General features: G+C 37.6%; 1 protein-coding gene across 5 annotated transcripts in view; it reads left to right on the top strand.

Annotated features, from left to right (window-relative positions):
* Positions 1 to 17,139, top strand: part of GRIA2 (glutamate ionotropic receptor AMPA type subunit 2) — a 96,543-nt gene that overhangs the window by 72,720 nt on the left and 6,684 nt on the right. For all 5 annotated transcript variants that reach the window (XR_005102747.1, XM_037377963.1, XM_037377957.1 and 2 more), the window contains exons 11-12: positions 474 to 844; positions 4,871 to 5,069. Coding sequence is in view for 4 of the 5 variants with exons in the window: in XM_037377963.1 (XP_037233860.1) it covers positions 474 to 844; positions 4,871 to 5,069 (570 nt within the window). In the remaining variant the exon portion in view is untranslated. The remainder of the gene's footprint in view (positions 1 to 473; positions 845 to 4,870; positions 5,070 to 17,139) is intronic.

Below are 17,139 nucleotides of genomic sequence, written 5' to 3'. Positions count from 1 at the left end.
TAAAGATGACTAATGGAAGGAGTGGAGTTCGGATTAGTTTTCTCTGTAGAATAGAGGAAAATTGTGTAACTCCTTTAATAGAGAATTAGTAGGTTGTATTGACATGAAAAATTTTGAAAGCAAAGCATGGAGTTAGATTTTAAATGCAAATGAGGTTGGGAGGAAGTGACTGCATGTTTCATCTTTCTGAGCAAGTGAAAGATAATGCACGTTACTAACACTTTTAAATGTCATATGCTTTTAAAAGTGCGTGTGTAAAAAGGGAAGCTTGGAATTTGCCAACCATGTGATTATATGTATTGCAGTGAGAAGAGTTCCAACTAAAAATTTCTGAAATTCTCCGTAAGACATTCTTGGTGAAATGAATGTCGCTGGCATCTCCGCTCTATTTTCCATTTGTGAAACGCAATAGAAACTAAACCATTCTTTGGTCATCGTATTAGCTATTACTTGCTTTTTTTCTTCCTTTACAGAAAGCCGATATTGCAATCGCTCCATTAACTATAACATTGGTGAGAGAAGAGGTGATTGACTTCTCAAAGCCCTTTATGAGCCTGGGGATATCAATAATGATCAAGAAGCCTCAGAAGTCCAAGCCAGGAGTGTTTTCATTTCTTGATCCGTTAGCGTATGAAATCTGGATGTGCATTGTTTTTGCCTACATTGGGGTCAGTGTAGTTTTATTCCTGGTCAGCAGATTTAGCCCATATGAGTGGCACACTGAGGAATTTGAAGATGGAAGAGAAACACAAACTAATGAATCAACTAATGAATTTGGGATATTTAATAGTCTCTGGTTTTCCCTGGGTGCCTTTATGCAGCAAGGATGCGATATTTCGCCAAGGTTGGTTACTCACCCATTTCAACTTTGTGCGTTTTTGGTCTCAGCCATCTCAGTGGGAGGAGGTTCATGGTGCATATATTTTCACTCTCAGAAAAAAAAAATGAATCGCTCTTTTTTTTCCCCTCCCTCAAATCACAAAAGTCCTTGAAATACCAGCAGTTGTCTGTGACGTAAGGTCATGATGTGTTTGATCGAGACTGTCTTAATGTCGATCGTACATTTGCCAAGTGAAGTTATATACACCATGCAGAGACTGTAAAATGCATAAGGTTCAAGTCATTCCATGCCTTCTTGGAGGGGTACCGTGTTTTTGCTGCATATTCCCATTTTACAGTTGACAGTGCTTATTGTTCACAACAACTGTAATGGGAAAAAAGGGTAACACACTAGTCACAACATACGCAGGAAGCACTTTCCCTCTAAAACTCACTGCATATTATAACACAGTTATTAACCCACTGGTTTTCTATTGGAGAGCCTTCTGTTGGAGAGAACTGAATTAAAAATCATGTGATGGCTCCAATTTCATGTGAATAGTTGCAAAACGCTGCTGTTTTTCCATGGCCTAGTTCTAGAAAAGTCGCAAAGGAAGTGGCTTAAATGAATTTGAAGGTCCGTTTTATGAATGCATAATTCCTCATGGATTTTCACCTACTTTATAAGGGACAACTGTAAAGCACTTAACTTAATTTCTTTGCAGCTCATTAAACATTCTATTTCCCTTGTGCAGAAGTGGTTCTAGCCTTGAGTCAGCAAAGTGGTAAGTAGGTAGGTAAACAACTACTTGCTGCTCGAAGGAACTATAGTAACAAGTGAAATAGGGGCAACTGGGTTGAAGGAAATCAAATCAGAAGACCTACCTAATTATACTAAGCAATTTCACTTTCTTCCAAACAACCTAAAGAGAGACAGGGGACAGGTCAATTTCTGGCAGGTCTAGTGGCTAGTGTGCAAAATAAATTACACCAAGGGAGCACTTCTTAGAAGCTGTGCATCCCAAAAGGCAGCAGCAGGTTTTCAAGTTGTTCTACTGCAGAAATAGCAGAGCATTTCTTATCTGAGAACTTCAGCAACTCTGCGTAAAAGCTGGCATATCACCGTGAGATATGGCAGCTCTTATGATGGAAGACACAATGCATTTGGCATATAATACAGTAAGAACTGTATACAAGAAATAAGGCAGTGAAGAGAAAGCAAATTGTTTCAGGTCATGACAAGCTGATAATTTCAGTCCTGTGGGGTTTTTGTGTCGATTAAATACTTCACAGGTTTAGTTGTCTGCAAAGTCCTCTATTAGCTACAAAATTATTGTTATTAAATCAAGGCCACAGTAGCATAATGACCTGTTGGCTTTTTTATCACTGATTTACTGGCTATTGAGGCATGACAAATGTTGTGCACAGTTTGGTAACTTTTCAAAGGTGATGTAAGAATAATGATACTAAATAGTCATAAAAGGCGCACAAAACTCAATTTTGGAGATTCAAGGTTTAGTTTGTCAATGTTTAGTAAACAGCACTTTATTTCATTACAAACATTTTTGAGGAAAGGGGTTAGTTTGTGCATGATATGTTGATTATAAAAAGAGAGAAGGGCTGAAAACACCTCAGTTACTTTTGTTCTTGCACCAAAACTATCACTATGGAATTTAAACTCCCCAGCAAATGAAACGGAATAGATATGAAAATTACTGTCTTCAGGCATCAGCAAAATAGCTTTGTGAAATTAAATTTTGCACTATTTAACTACTGTCATTAATGAAAATGACAACCACTGTAAGAATCTTAGAGCAGGCAAGTAACTAGGGCTTCTTGACTCTGAAACAGAAGGTGATGCTGAGTAAGGCTGGACCACCTGGATCCTGGTCTGCAATAGCAGTCCCTGGGTCACTATCAAGGGGGGCACAGGAACTGTAGTGCAGAACAGAATAAGATATTATATGATAATGCTGACTTATAGCAGAGTTTTCCTCATCTTTTTGGAGATGTGAGTGTACTCTCAGTACTGCCATACAATAAATACCTTTGTAAGTATAAGATGTGGTGCACAAATTTAGGTAATTGTGCACAGAAATTAGTATTTGATGACCTGATGAATGAGGTGCTTGTAAAGTGGGAGTTCATACTAGCATATAATTATCAGTCTTCAGAAACTTTTTGAAATGTACATAAAAAAGGAATGATTTATTTAACTGGGATGGACCTTATGGGAAAATTTTGAATATAAATGACACTCATAAAATTTTTACTTCTACAGTGTCATGTGGCAGCATAATGTCTGGAATAGCATTTCATTTATTCTTCTTTTACAAAGTCGGTGGCAGCTTTGTTTGCCGACATGGGCTTTTGGAGATTATTGTAATTTATAGCAGGTGTCATCTATACAATATAAAGTGCCATAAAATTGGTGATTATTAAATACATATTGTCAGAGATTTTACCTTTCAAATATGTAATTACAGTATAGTTCAATCTTTTAATTGTAGAATTATTTTATACTGAGATTACCTCCATGTCAAAATAAGTATGTGATATTTTTTCAAAGGTGACAAAATTTGTTTGCAGATTAATCTCAGTTTAGAAGGAGTTTGAAAGTTTTTTTCTAAGGTCCTTTTTAATAACATCTTCTGGACCTTACCTGACTTGATTTTCATGTAGTAGAGTGAATTAGTGAGTCTGTTGTGACATGGAATAAATCTCTTAATGTCTGAATTATTACAGATATTTTATACACTAGCAATTAGTAAAAATGGTTTGTCTAGAATTGGTTCTATTTATTTTTTTCCCAGTTTAATAAGTCACCTTGTACATAACTATCATGTTTAAATGTGCGTGTATATATATATATATGTATATATAGAGAGGGAGAGAGTTACATCTCTCTATCTCTCTCTATATATATTCTGTGCCAGAGTTAGTTTGAGGTCTCATTCACGATACAGTAGGCTGGGTGAGTGATTTGTAATTTGTTTACTTAATAGATAGAGGAGACATATCAAGACATACCTAAGCTACTGCAACGCCTTAGTACTAGACTTTCAACTACATGCACATTTCTGCCATATAATTAAGCACATCTCCAAAGATTATGTACTCCTTCCTATAATGTCTTGTTTGGAAACAAAGTAGTAAGTAATTTCAAAGTTTAAAGGATCATTTTAAAAAAGTCAAGCTTGACAATAATGCAGTATCAATATTTCTCTACTACATAGTTTTCTAGTATTGAAACTCATTGAATTTCTTTAGTTGTGTGTTCTATACTGTTTCAAATATTTTCTTGAGTTCTCTTTTCTTCTCTCTTCTTGAGCAGGAGATGCAAAACAAAGATCCATAAGAGCCCAGCTGCTGCAGTTAAAAACATCAGATTATTATTATTTAAAAATATACTTTCTTCACCATTTTTCTGTACTATCACTGATTGTTTCACGTCTAGTCCCCAGTCTGTTAAATGCTTGTATCTTTCAAAAGTTGTGTGCACTTTTTAGTTTATGGGTATTCCTTGGGCCAGTTTTTATTGCAAATAATGCTATTTGTTTCTTAGTATAGATTATCCAGAGCAGCATAAACCATTGTTTTGTGGAAATCAGTGTTTGTCTGAATGTCTTAGGAAAATAGGCACTTAATTAATAAGTGCATACTGATTTGTCTGAAAACACTGTTTCACTGATTTTGTTTGATCCTTTTCATAACGTCACACAAATTCACTTTGGAGGCAATGACGAGCTTACGTGTTCAGTATAGCACGTTATGATGGGAGCAGTTTCCTTTCAGGGTGTTCCGAACTTTGAAGAACTGGATCACTAAATTCTCCCTAAAGTAAACTCTGGAGTCCTGATTTCAGCAAAGTCCAGGAGATGTAGTGGAGTATGCCTTGATTTCCCATCTGATTAGTATGCAGAGCTGTGCTATGAGATAGCCTGAAACCCTTCCCTATAGTATAATGCATCATTTGCATAAAACTGATATTATGTGTTCCTTTTTAGGACTTTCATTTCACTTTACAAATCCATTTCATACTTGTTATTAGATCCCTGTCTGGGCGCATTGTTGGAGGTGTGTGGTGGTTCTTTACCCTCATCATAATCTCATCCTACACGGCTAACTTAGCTGCCTTCCTGACGGTTGAGAGGATGGTGTCTCCCATTGAAAGTGCAGAGGATCTTTCCAAGCAAACAGAAATTGCTTATGGGACATTAGATTCTGGCTCCACTAAAGAGTTTTTTAGGGTAAGAATTTCTGCTTTTTAGATTTGTTTCATTTTGAATAGGTCTTTGCTCATGTAAACATGTTTTTCTTAGGCTTTATTAAAAGGTTGCTATAAAAACGTGGCATGTGCAGCCTAACTCACAAGTATAAGTGATTTTATTTATTCATTGTCGTTAACATTTTTTTATCTATATATAAATAGAAGGGTCATGTTATAAGTATGTGAAGCAAAAGTGGCTGCAAGGAATTACCTAAAAAATATTCCACTGTAAAGTAAAAAACAAGGTATGTTCAGAGAAGGGAGTTGATGTCATTCATCTACTTAATAGCTGTGGCATATTTTAGGTAGTCATGCAGTGAAGAGGGACACGGGAAGGTGCACAGTCATGTTTTAATAAGTATTTCACATGATTTTTCAGGCTTGCAGATGGGGAATGGGATACAACCCTTTTATCTGCTGCAGTAAATCCATGCCTGCTTTTAAAAACAGTTGCTGTTTGTATTTGCACTACAGTGATGCCTTGGAAGCCTGTCAGTCCTCACCTTACACCTCTGTGTATTTCGGTTTTAAAAATGCATGAGACTTCCGATGTGTGAGTCTCAGGCTGCCCTTGAGACACCAGCTAACGGGGTGAAATCCATCCAGCAAATGAGTAAGACACTAAGGCTGCTGAGAAAAACACCGTGATGGTTTTGCCCTGTGTGTACTCTGCGTGTCTCTCCCTGTACGGTGGAAGTGGATATGAAGTGCTAGATACGAAAACCCTGATGTCTTCATGTTTTTGAATGGACGGTGACAGTGTTAGGTTTCAACAAAATGTATTTTCAAATGGTTATAAATATTGTGTTTACATTTCAAACATAGCCTGCCATGAAAGTGAAATGAAACAAGTTCTCATAAATATTTTTTTAATGTACTTTATAGTTAGAGCAGTAACTGCTAGATTATGGTTTTCACTTGATCCTGTAATGCATACTTAACTGGTAACACACTAAATAGGAATAATGCTTGTTTCAACTGTAGAAAAGCATTGTTTTCTGATTTTAATGGTAAGTCCAGTAATAAGACTTGCTGCTGATTGCATTCCTGTTGGCTAAACCAAAATTAAGATCAGGTGTGTAAGCTAGTAAAAATGAGATTGGGTTTCTGCGGAGTGTTTAGAACCATGCAAGCATGTGTTTCTGGTTTTGTGAGCACATAAACCTTTCAGATCATGGCTATACTGGGGATGGAATGTGAGCTAACAACAGGTCAGTTCTTCTGAATAGTTGTTCTTTAGAGATTTTTAAGCTTTCTTTTAAAACAAAAAACATTTCGATGTGCATCCATCTGTATGTAGTTCTTGTGCTCCTAGCACATGTATACATCTTTACAATTACACGTTTATACAACTAGTGTTCCTGATGATTACCTGAGCATTAATAACTTATTTTTGAAAAGATCAGGTGGAGGTTTTGTGGGGGCATAGTCTTCACATTTTGTTAAGTTACCTTTGACTCCGCACAAACAAGGCTATAATAATCTCTGGAAATTTCATCTCAGCAATTTCTATCAGAAACAATTGGGTGCATTATGTGTAATGTAACTCCTTAGCCTGAAGGCTTTATGTAATATTTGCTAAAAATCACTTAAACTTGCACAGTTATTCTTCAAGAAATAACAGCTGTCAGAATTTCTTTCTAGAAGACCTGAAACTCAAGTTTCAAGAGTGAAACTCTCTCTGCTGAAGGTAATGTGCAAGCAGTCTCTAGCATTAAGGAGACCAAAACTTCACCCAGACCATTTCTGTATGGTGACTGGATTGGAGAGGCTGTGTGATTTTATATGACCTGAAATTTGGACTCAAATCCTTTGAACAGCTGGAAACAACTTGGGTATTTTTCTAGAAGCAATCTAAAGTGGACTGGCTTTTTCTGTGTCACTGTCATGAGTTAAAAGAAACATCTAGGTTTTTTTTTTAGTTGGTCTGTTTTCTCTTTAAGAAGTGACATTATTTTCAAGTTTGTTTTCTATTAGTGGAATGTGTATTGGACCTAAATCTTTACTAGTAGAGCCCCAATTCCTGGAAATGCACAAAATTAACCATCATTGTATGCTGGGGCTGAGAATAGTAAATGGAATTTTCTTTGCTACTAGAGCATGTTTTCTGATAATACTTTACACAAGTGAAAAAGAGATGTTCCTCAGCATTTTCTAAAAAGGAATTCTCAGCAATAAGCTAGATGGTGAAAGTTAGCTGAAGAATCCTACCCTGAATAGCTGAATGCATGTATGTGATGTTGATTGAATGAGGTGAGTTCAAGACTTTGTCCAGCTTCTATGACAGCTTAAATGACATGAACTCGTTGAGATTCTGTTAGTTTCGGTATGTCAGGGATGTCGCATTAGCTTGTTCTGTTTTGGTTTAGGATTCTAGTTTTTCAGCCACATACGGTAAGTACATAGAAGTTCATGTCTGCAGTAGCTGTGGCTGGCTCCAGTGGCTAATGGTGAGTAGTCATCCAGGTATAGGTTAGAAAAAACCAGGTGGAGGAAAGCTCTAGTGGCTTACCACACACCCTGCAGACAATATGGGAGGAGGAATATAAGCCAGTCCGTATCACTTGACTTGGAGATCATCATTACAGCCTTGGTAATCATGACAAAAGATGTATTGCCTTTGCACCGTACCCTATTTCAGGTGTGTACTCCCTAACTTTAAAGGTAGTACAGACTAGTAGGAGACGTTCTCGCCAGCAGTGAGTAGAGCATCAGTTGGCACTGAATCAAGAAACGTAACTGAGAAAAAAGAGGTGAAAAGGCATTGTACACTAGTTCCTGCTGCTGCTTTAAGATAAGAAACAGAGGTTTGGTACATCCCGCATAGAAAATATCAGTGCAAAACCAATGGACTTAACAGTATTTTAAAAAGAAAAAAAGAAAAAGGTAATGACAGAATTTTGCTGAGCAGTAAACATCAGCACAAACCTATTACTTCTTAGGAATAATGTTATAAACACACTATTTTTCTTTAATGGCAGATCAGTCAGGTCGCTTAATAGTATATTTGAAAACTACCAGAATGTCTCTTGGTTTTCCTCGGGAGATCTCAGAGTTGCTACTGGCAGAACTGCAAGTACGATCCAAGTCTTCAGAGTTCTGTTCCACTGGGTTGGGATACTTGCCACTCCTGACACTTGCTAGTGCCTCTTGTCTTAGGCAGAGGAGTTTTTTAGAGTTTTTAGTGCAACTGAAAGCCTAAACAGAGATACACAGTGCACTGCTGTTGCATTTTCTCTTGGGTTTACAACCTGAAGTAACAGACAAAACATTGAAGAAAATGTGTGTGGCTGTGGTTTTTCAGAAGCGCGTCGTTTTTCTCAAAGCAGTAGTGGATTGTAGTGGTGAGAATGTGACAAGCACAGCTTGGAAGATTCAGGAGTCATTTCAGTTGATCTTGTACAGGCAAATCATCTCTATAATTGTCAGATCACAGATACTACTTGATGGAGCAGGAGATGGTGGGGCAGTGGAATTGCATCACTGTGGTACGTACTAGCGATGCTACCCATGGTCACACAGTATTTTTACCTGCAGTGATTTCTCAGCAGCTGCTGTAAATGCAGTTGATGCGCATTAGGCAATACACACAACTGAACTTCGAAGGGGAAAAAAGTCACAAACCAAGGAGACAGCTTACTGCTTACCTAACACTGCAGAAATTAATTTGAAAGCATTTTCTATATGTGTTAACTCCTGAAGTTGCTTTGCTTAATTTCATGGGTTATGGCACTGGAAGAAAGAAACAAAGTACAACTGCGTAAGTATGCAAGCTTGACGTTCACTGAAACTATTCCATGCTTTTCACCTGCTTGAAGGCGTATTGAAAATTAACGTCAAAGGGATACAAAGAGGACAGAAACTAATGACTTCTGCAATTCAGTTGTGTTTTTGCTGTATGCCTAGCTCTGTTCATCAAAAAAATGTACAAATGTGATAGACAAATCAATCATGCTTCCTTTTTTTCCACTTTTAAAGATGAACTGTGGCTATTAGTCCCATGTGTAAGGTAAGAAGGCAGCTCCAAAAGAAAAAGTGACGTACAGAGCAGTAATTAGACTAATTTACATTCTCCCTGTCTGCATTAGTTTTTATTGAAAATCTTTTTTTTATATATATGTGCCTGTTTTTGAACCAACAGCGTGACATTGTCAGACCAATCTGTTTCATTCTGGTTTTATGGTCTTTCAGAGTAGATCCTCTGCCAAAGTAAAAGCAAGCAGAACTGCTCCAAAACAAAGACATAATATTTAGCTTTGACTGAAAAGACTATGCAAGAGTTGCTTATTCTTGGTTAAGAGGCAGGAGTTCCAGAACCAAAAGTTGGACAAGGAAAAAATGCCAAAAGGATGATAATCCTTGCTGGTTTATAAAGAAATATTCTTCCCTATTGCTGAGGAGACCCCTCAAGTTGTTTCTCCTGCAAAAGTTGTCTGTTGAGAGGCAAAGAAAATGTGGCCTGAAGATCAATAGTACTGAATTTTCTGAGGATCTTCAAGACAGTCCAGTGCCACTAGATTTATGAGTACTTTGATTATTTTTTTTTTTTAATTTATAAAGGTATTTAAATTGATGATTGTATTACAAGAGGTTATGCACAAAAGGAAGTATAGCACAGTCTGGTCTGTCTTTACACTCATCAAGGTATTCAAGCTTCTAAAAAATCCTTACAGGAGATCTCTAAAACCAGTGAGAATTTTTTTTTTTTTTTTTTAAATGGAATTGAGGTAAAAAACTATCACTCGTACCTCAGCCTCAGTTTTTGAAGTTTGAGATGCAGAAGAATTGTAGAACGTATGTTTCCAGAGTTAAATTTTGACTAGTGCCCCAGCAGCCTTTGAGAGAAGAAGGAAACAAAAGGCTCAGTTATAAATCTCCTGTAACTTTCACCACAAACTCTACTTGGTACATTAAAAGGCAGGGGCTATAGGACTGGCATTTCACGAATTTGTGAAGGAGGTATGATTGCAGAGTGGGTTTGGCTTTTTAACTTTGACAACAGAGCACGTACCTGGCTGAAATACGAAGGAGAAGTAGGTCTGAGCACTGAGATAATGGAAAGGCTGCCCTTTGCATCCAGGAGCGTATTCGTGAAGATATGATTAAACTTTTTTGTGGTCTAGAGGGTTCAAGTGATTTTCAGCTGTTTTCTTGGTTTATTGAGGTCCTTGCATCTGTACAACACACAGAAGAATTGATTTAGGACATTGTGAAAGTAATTTCAGAATAAAGAATGCAGTAATCAGTAGTTCCTGTTTCTCCTCAAAGCATCTCTTTTTGTTGTTTACCGGGTTTCATTTTTTCTTCTCTCTCCACATTACTCAAAATCCTAATGTTTTTTGCAGACAGCTCAGTGAGCCTAGTGACCAAAACACTGTGGTGCTTCAGAAACCTTGTTACATACATTACTCAGAAAGCTTACTTTCAAACTAGTATTTGCATAATACTTATTAAGTGTATTCCTTTCTAATGGAATTTTTCTTCCTTGTTTTTAAGGACAAATTGTGTCTGATAAAAGAAACATACTATTCCCTAATCTTCTCTTTCAAATGTTCATGAAGTTTTCTTAGATTTCTAATTAAAGTATGTTGTGTAATTTTGTGCTGGGCCAAAAATGAATTTGCAGCAGTATAATTTGAAGATTCTCCACCGTTGTATAATTGAATTTATACATTGGTACACTCTAAAATAAGTGTGAGTGAGTACAAATTCTATTTGTACTACTCCTGGGGGCAGCTCACTCTATAATACCACATTTGTTATGGTTAGAAGCATTCTTTCATTTTTCAGCCTAAACGTATTTACAGCTAGTTTATCCTTGATTGTTACAATACATTAATAATTTTTATGTAGGTTTTTTTTCTTCCTGGTGTTGATTTTCCTGATGTATTAATATAGAGCAAGTATGGGGTGGGGGGTACTGAGCTTTCATCTCTGTCAACAAAACAGTATTTATTCTTGATTTCCAAGCAAGGCATGTTGATCCCTGCTCATCTCGTAGCCCTTCTACTTGTGTGTCATAGTTTCATTTCTATCATTAGAGTGCTCAGAATTCTCCACTCTCTGTAAATAATTTCCCTTTGCCTGTCTTGATGTGTCTTGATATCCCAGTTTCCTTTCCTACAAATGCTAGTAATTTCTGTCTCGAAACGTTTTCACTCTGAAATGCCACCTGAAGCTGTGCATGCTGTGCAGTACTTCAGACCAAAAGAGACGTAGGCACTTCAAATACTTTTTCATTCTTGCCGAGTCCGGTCAGTATGTTTATGGTCCGAGACTCTGGCAAGAGCACCTGCAGTTCACTACGTGACTGCTCGAGAAAGTGCTTTTGTGTTTTGGGATTTAGTTTATTCCCCCTCCCACAGTTTGAGTGCAGTGAGTTCTTTTCATTTTGCATCCATCTTGTTTTGATCATTTCCATTTCTGTATCTTCATTCCTATTACTTATTCCGTTGTATGTTAATCTCATCGAAAGCAAAGCTAAAGTATACGATTAGATTGTGGTCCCACGTGTAGATTGTCTTTGTTCTCTGCGTTTCTTCCCACCACACAGCAGATACTCTTTCCTTTCTCCCATTCTTTTTTCACTCATGAAGTTGGACAGTCTGCTGCTGTTCACTGTTCTGCTCTGTTCAGTTTATATGACATACTGTGTCCTTTATGTTACCAGGTTTCCCCGATCAAATCAAGATCCTACTTAAAAATCTACATTTGTATTAGTGGTGTAGCAAAGCTGTAGTAGTAGACACTGCAACGTGAGTGTAGTACAGCTGTCCCTCTGTCAGCAGGCTTATTACAGTAAAGTCGGTTCTAGGAGTGCACAGTGGATTTTCTGTGACCAGCACCTCTAAAAGAACAGATTTTAGGTTTAGGTCATTTAGGTCATCAGTGTGGAAATTACTTTGTGTGACATTTGCCTGAGTTTTTCATGAAATGAGATTGAAGAGGTCTGCTTGGATTTTATGAACATGCTGCATGATGGGGAGGAATTTTGATTCTGTGGAAATCAAAATTAATAAGTCTCAGAGGAGGAGTCATTTCAGCAAGTATTTTAACAGCAGTTAAATGGTCTTGAAACTTTAAGATCCCTTTGTTAGACAAGCCTTCTTGAACACTTAACTCTTTAAATCACATGAAGAATATGATGACGTAAGGTCCTTGTCCTTGCACATGCTTGGAGAAAATTATTTTAAGGAGGCTTTTGAGGAATAAGTTCTTCAGATATTAATAAGACCAAATGTTAACGATATTTTAAGTATCTCAATTAAGTAATGGAGACCGGAAAGCTGTAAAATGACATCTTAAGAACATGCAACTAATTTTAACAGTACCGAATAAAATTAATAATATATTACAAAATTTGGATCTTCAATCTATTTAAACTTTCATTCACCTTAAGTATTCACTCAGTATAAACAGGGTTAGGTGTTTTAAAGTACTTGAGCTAATTGTGGAGGCTGAAAATATATTTTTGTCCTTTTCTGTCTTTTTTGGATGTATCAATAACAGACTACTGTGTAAATCGGCAAGATTCATTTGTTGTTACGCTTTCTGGGTTCTGATGGCAATACCAATTTCTGTCCTTTTATTTATTCCGTAATTATAGATGGAAGGTCAACAAGATGGTTACACAAAACGTGTTTGAGAACTAAAGTTCTGCTCCTGCACTACAAGATCATAGTCTAGTAGAATGTTAGTAGTCTGAGGAGCTATTTCTGTCAGTGACATACTAATTACAGCACCCCAATTTTAATAATAATAGGTCTTTGAATGACAAAATGGAAAAGTTATCTGATGACCCACAAAAGACAGTTAATTAATTTGATAAAGCTTTGCATAATTTAATTTCCTAATAACTTTCTTAATGAAGGCAGTATTTTACATTTAAATGGGATGTGTATTTTGTAGTAATAATAATAATAATTTTCATAGTCAAAATGCCCAGTGGTGATATGATATTTTTTTTAAAAAAAAAAAAAAAAGGGATAGCTCCTGGGACATTTTTATGTCAGTTACTGTATATTCTGTATATTCATAGAAGTAGTAAATAATGGGAGAAGGGTTCATTGTGAATATCAGGGTCTTGTACTGTCATGTTAGTGTTGATTGTAAGACCAAAGTTATAATTAGCTTTTAACATTTCATATACACTGGAGTGTCACCTTGCAATAGCAATCAGCCACAGTAATTAAGAGCAGTGCAGATTATTTCCATATTCTTGCATTCTTGTAGTCACATAATACAGCAGTCTAAATGGTTCTGTTGTTCGGATGGATGACAGCTGGCTGTGGTGGTTTTTATGGAGCACTGCTGTCCTTTCGGTTTTTGTGCCGTTAATGAAAGAGGATGTATGAAAGAGATGTGAAAACCCAAACTGCACACAGGTCACCCTGCGTTCACAACAATTCTGTTTCCTCGTGGTTTAGTCCACTGTTGCTGATGACTGCATGCTTTTCATAGAACCATAGAATCATTTAGGTTGGACCTTTGAGATCATCAAGTCCAACTGTTAACCCAGGACTGCCAAGTCTATCGCTGAACCATGGCCCTGAGCACCACACCTACATGTCTTTTAGATACCTCCAGGGATGGTGAGTCCACCACCTCCCTAGGCAGCCTGTTCCAGTGCTTCACCACACTTTCAGTGAAGACTTTTTTCCTAATATCCAACTTAAACCTCCTCTGGTGCAACTTGAGGCCGTTTCCTCTTGTCCTTTTTCTCAGAGTGTAGTTTAAGGAGATGAAGATTTGCATAGGAGTAAAATATGTGGTCAACTATAGTACTGGCCAAATTTAAATAACAATGTAATGTGGGTTGGATTGTTTGTTTGGTTTTCCACAGTATTTAAATTAGGATAAGTGTACATGCTTTTTTAAATGATTAGATAACGTCGGCTTTATGAGTGAGTGTGTGTGTGTGTGCACAGAATGCTAGATCGAGGTCTCTTTAACACTGCAATTTTCTACATCCTTTAGCTCTACCTTTCAAATAAAAGGCAAATTCTGAAAATAATGAAGGAAATAAATGGCACATTTCTGAAAACAGAATATATTACTAAATATATTGTGTAGCAATATAAACAAAAAAACTTAGAAGTCACAAATACCCCCTTGTGGGTCGTTGCACCTCTATTTTTTATGAGTCTAGACAAGGTCAAGGACTAGGTAGGGATCAGGAGTGAGCTGTATGAATTCTAGCGTGATGTTTTTCAGTGGTCATGGCTGCAGAGGACTGTGCGGTCATGGCAAATTAAGTGCTATTTTTCTGGTGATGTTTTTCATTACAGATTTTTGTTTCTGTGGTTGCCGGGTCAGGTATTCCTACCTTCATTTGCACAGCAAAGACCCTGTAAGCCATCTAGTGGGAGGTTTCTTCTTAACACTTGACCATGTGGGAAATCTGTGCCTTGCACCTGATCCAGTTCAGCTGTCCAGCACCAGCCCCTTGGTCCATCCTGGGACATCCTTCCCACATACCTGTTGTGATCAGTGTGTGAAATGACAGGGGAAAGTAGGGAGCTGTGGTTTTTTTGAGGTTGAATGACAAAAGCAGAACAGGCTTTGATAGATCTCTGTTACTCGGTATGTATCAATACCTGTAAAAGGTCATTTTAATAAACCAGGAAACAACGGAGTAAGAAAAGGCAGTTAAGTCAGTTTATGAACCTGTTCATGACAGTTACCGAACTGGAGTAAAGAGTGCTTGCTTGCTTATTTAGTATTTGAATGTTTGTCCAAGAAGAAAATAATGTTTTAAGTGTCAGCATAACCTCTTCTCTTCTACAACGTGGAATCCAAGTGCCTTCCAACAAAAGCTGTAGTGATGAGCACCGGGGTGTGTGTTGTCTGCTTTGGGTTGAACTGAACCATGTGAGACAGCTCTAAACCAACTTCAGGTTTCCCCCTTTATAAAGCAAACCTATGGTAATTCATGAAGTATCACTGAAATTGTTTTTATAACGCTGTCAGAACCTCAGAGTCCCTTGCTTAGTTTGTAGTGGTAAACCCCATGCAGCAAGTTGGGTGTACGCTGCCAAATGAATGTTGATGTATGGTAAGAATGGGATGGAGTATCTGGGTTTAATTAGAGAGCAAGTTTAGAGAATGAGAAATGGGGGAAGAGTGAGCTCCTTCATAGGAGGTTGGGGTGTTCTGAGTCCAAGCCTGAGCGGGCTAAGGAGGAGACTGAGCCCCTGCACAGCTGAACGCTGGCAGCTTTGCTTCCAGGGAAGTGGGCAACAGCAGCAGGTCTTGGGGGAACAGATGACAGAAAGCTATGCACATAGGATTTAGATTTTCTTTCTATTCTCTGGTGAAGCTGATGGAGCTGCTGATACATTAAATGGCCTAACTTGGACGAGCCGGTGGGAGTTTCTCAGGTGTGGAATGTCAGTTGCTGTTAGAGGCACTTAACTGTGTGTGCCTGTGTATCAGGTACGTTACAAGCAGAGAAAAGTGCAATATTGGGGTTTTTACTGATACTACATAGTGATAGTTTACTCTGTGATCTACCTGCTTTTCAAAGATGGTGCAATACACCATATTTTAGGGTTCCCCTGATTTTTAGGATCTATTTTGGATGGAACAAGAACAGTGCATGCACAATAGGGCAGATGTTCCAAGAATCTGAGAAACCCACTCTTGCTTCAGTACAGGGTCACTTTGCTCAGTCATTCTGGTCATGCTGAGTATATCCAGCTATTTTGATATTGATGGGTATACTGAGTATGTGTAGGTCAACAAATAGGCTACACAACTTATCTGCAAGGGAACTTTAAAAAAGCCACCTGTGCCAATGTACGTGTAGATTCTGGTAATAGTTAGAATATGTAGATGTTTGGAAACTTTCAGTGGTTCTTATCACTGCCAGAACTTCAAATACTAGCAGACATACAGAGACCATGGAGAAATTTGTGCCTCAAAGTCTTCCGAGACTACATTGTTGAACAGGAAGGTGAGGGTAAGTCTGGGGAAATGATAAAGCTGTGCTACAAGAACAGTGAAGCCTTGGGTTAATGAGGGCATTACTGATGGTTTTATACTCAATTCATTTATTTTTTAAATGATATCTTTATAGGTGTTATATTTATAGCAGAATTGGAGTTCTGAAGTCTGTGTTACAAAATGTATTTAGTAGATAAGTGCTTCTAGTACATGTTATCATAGTATGGATTTGGTATACTTGCTCATGTAACAGTAATATCTCACAGAACTAAGGTAACTACAAAACCAAGTGGTCTTGGTTTTCTACGGCGAAGTAGAAATACAGTAATAGCTGAGTTACATGCAACGTAGTATGAAATTTGGAAACAGTTTTATTGTCTACTTCATATTAGGTTGTCTTTAAGAAATTTATTTAGGGTTGACTGTCAGCTACCCTGGTGGTTCTACAGATATTTTGGTCAGACAATGTAGAATGTGAAATGTTAGCACCTTTAGGTTTTCCACTCAGCTTACACGAAAGGAGATAATACGAACGAACCTATGCCGCCTTAATTCTTCGTTAGAATGATACAGTATACAACAACATGAGAAATCCAACTTCATACACTCTTTCGAGCTGGTGATTGTTACTGACCTGACTTGTCGGCTGACCCATGCTGCTTGATGTTTCCTTGATAACACTGTTTCCTTCCTGATGCCACCTAGGTGGCAAACTTTCTTTTCCTCTATTGTTTTTTTCCAGGATAAAAATTAGCAATCAGTTGGTAGTTAAAACTGCCAATTATAGTTATAACTACCAATTGGTTAAAGCTAAAGATACTTCAGGTATCAGCCTTTCTGAAAGGAAACCCTGACCTGCTGAGTTGAGTTGGTGAGGTGTGTGGAGCATTACAAGTAAGAACAGCCTTGAAACCGATGCCTCACTATTAACATTCCCTTCAGGTTTCACAGCAATGTTAGTTTCCTCTGTGGAGCAATCTGAAGTTTTCTAGTGCCCCTGACACATTTCAGCTCCCCTCTCGTTTGCATAGTGCACAGCTGCAGAGAGCGGCAAAAAAGAAGATAATCTTGTTTGGGAATTTCTGATGCATATTTTGCTGAAGTTT

The sequence above is a fragment of the Falco rusticolus genome, chromosome 1 (genome assembly GCF_015220075.1).
Source record: "Falco rusticolus isolate bFalRus1 chromosome 1, bFalRus1.pri, whole genome shotgun sequence".
NCBI classification, from domain to species: Eukaryota; Metazoa; Chordata; class Aves; order Falconiformes; family Falconidae; genus Falco; species Falco rusticolus.
The sequence above is the reverse complement of the archived record's forward strand: the minus strand, read 5'-3'. Positions and strand labels throughout refer to the sequence as shown.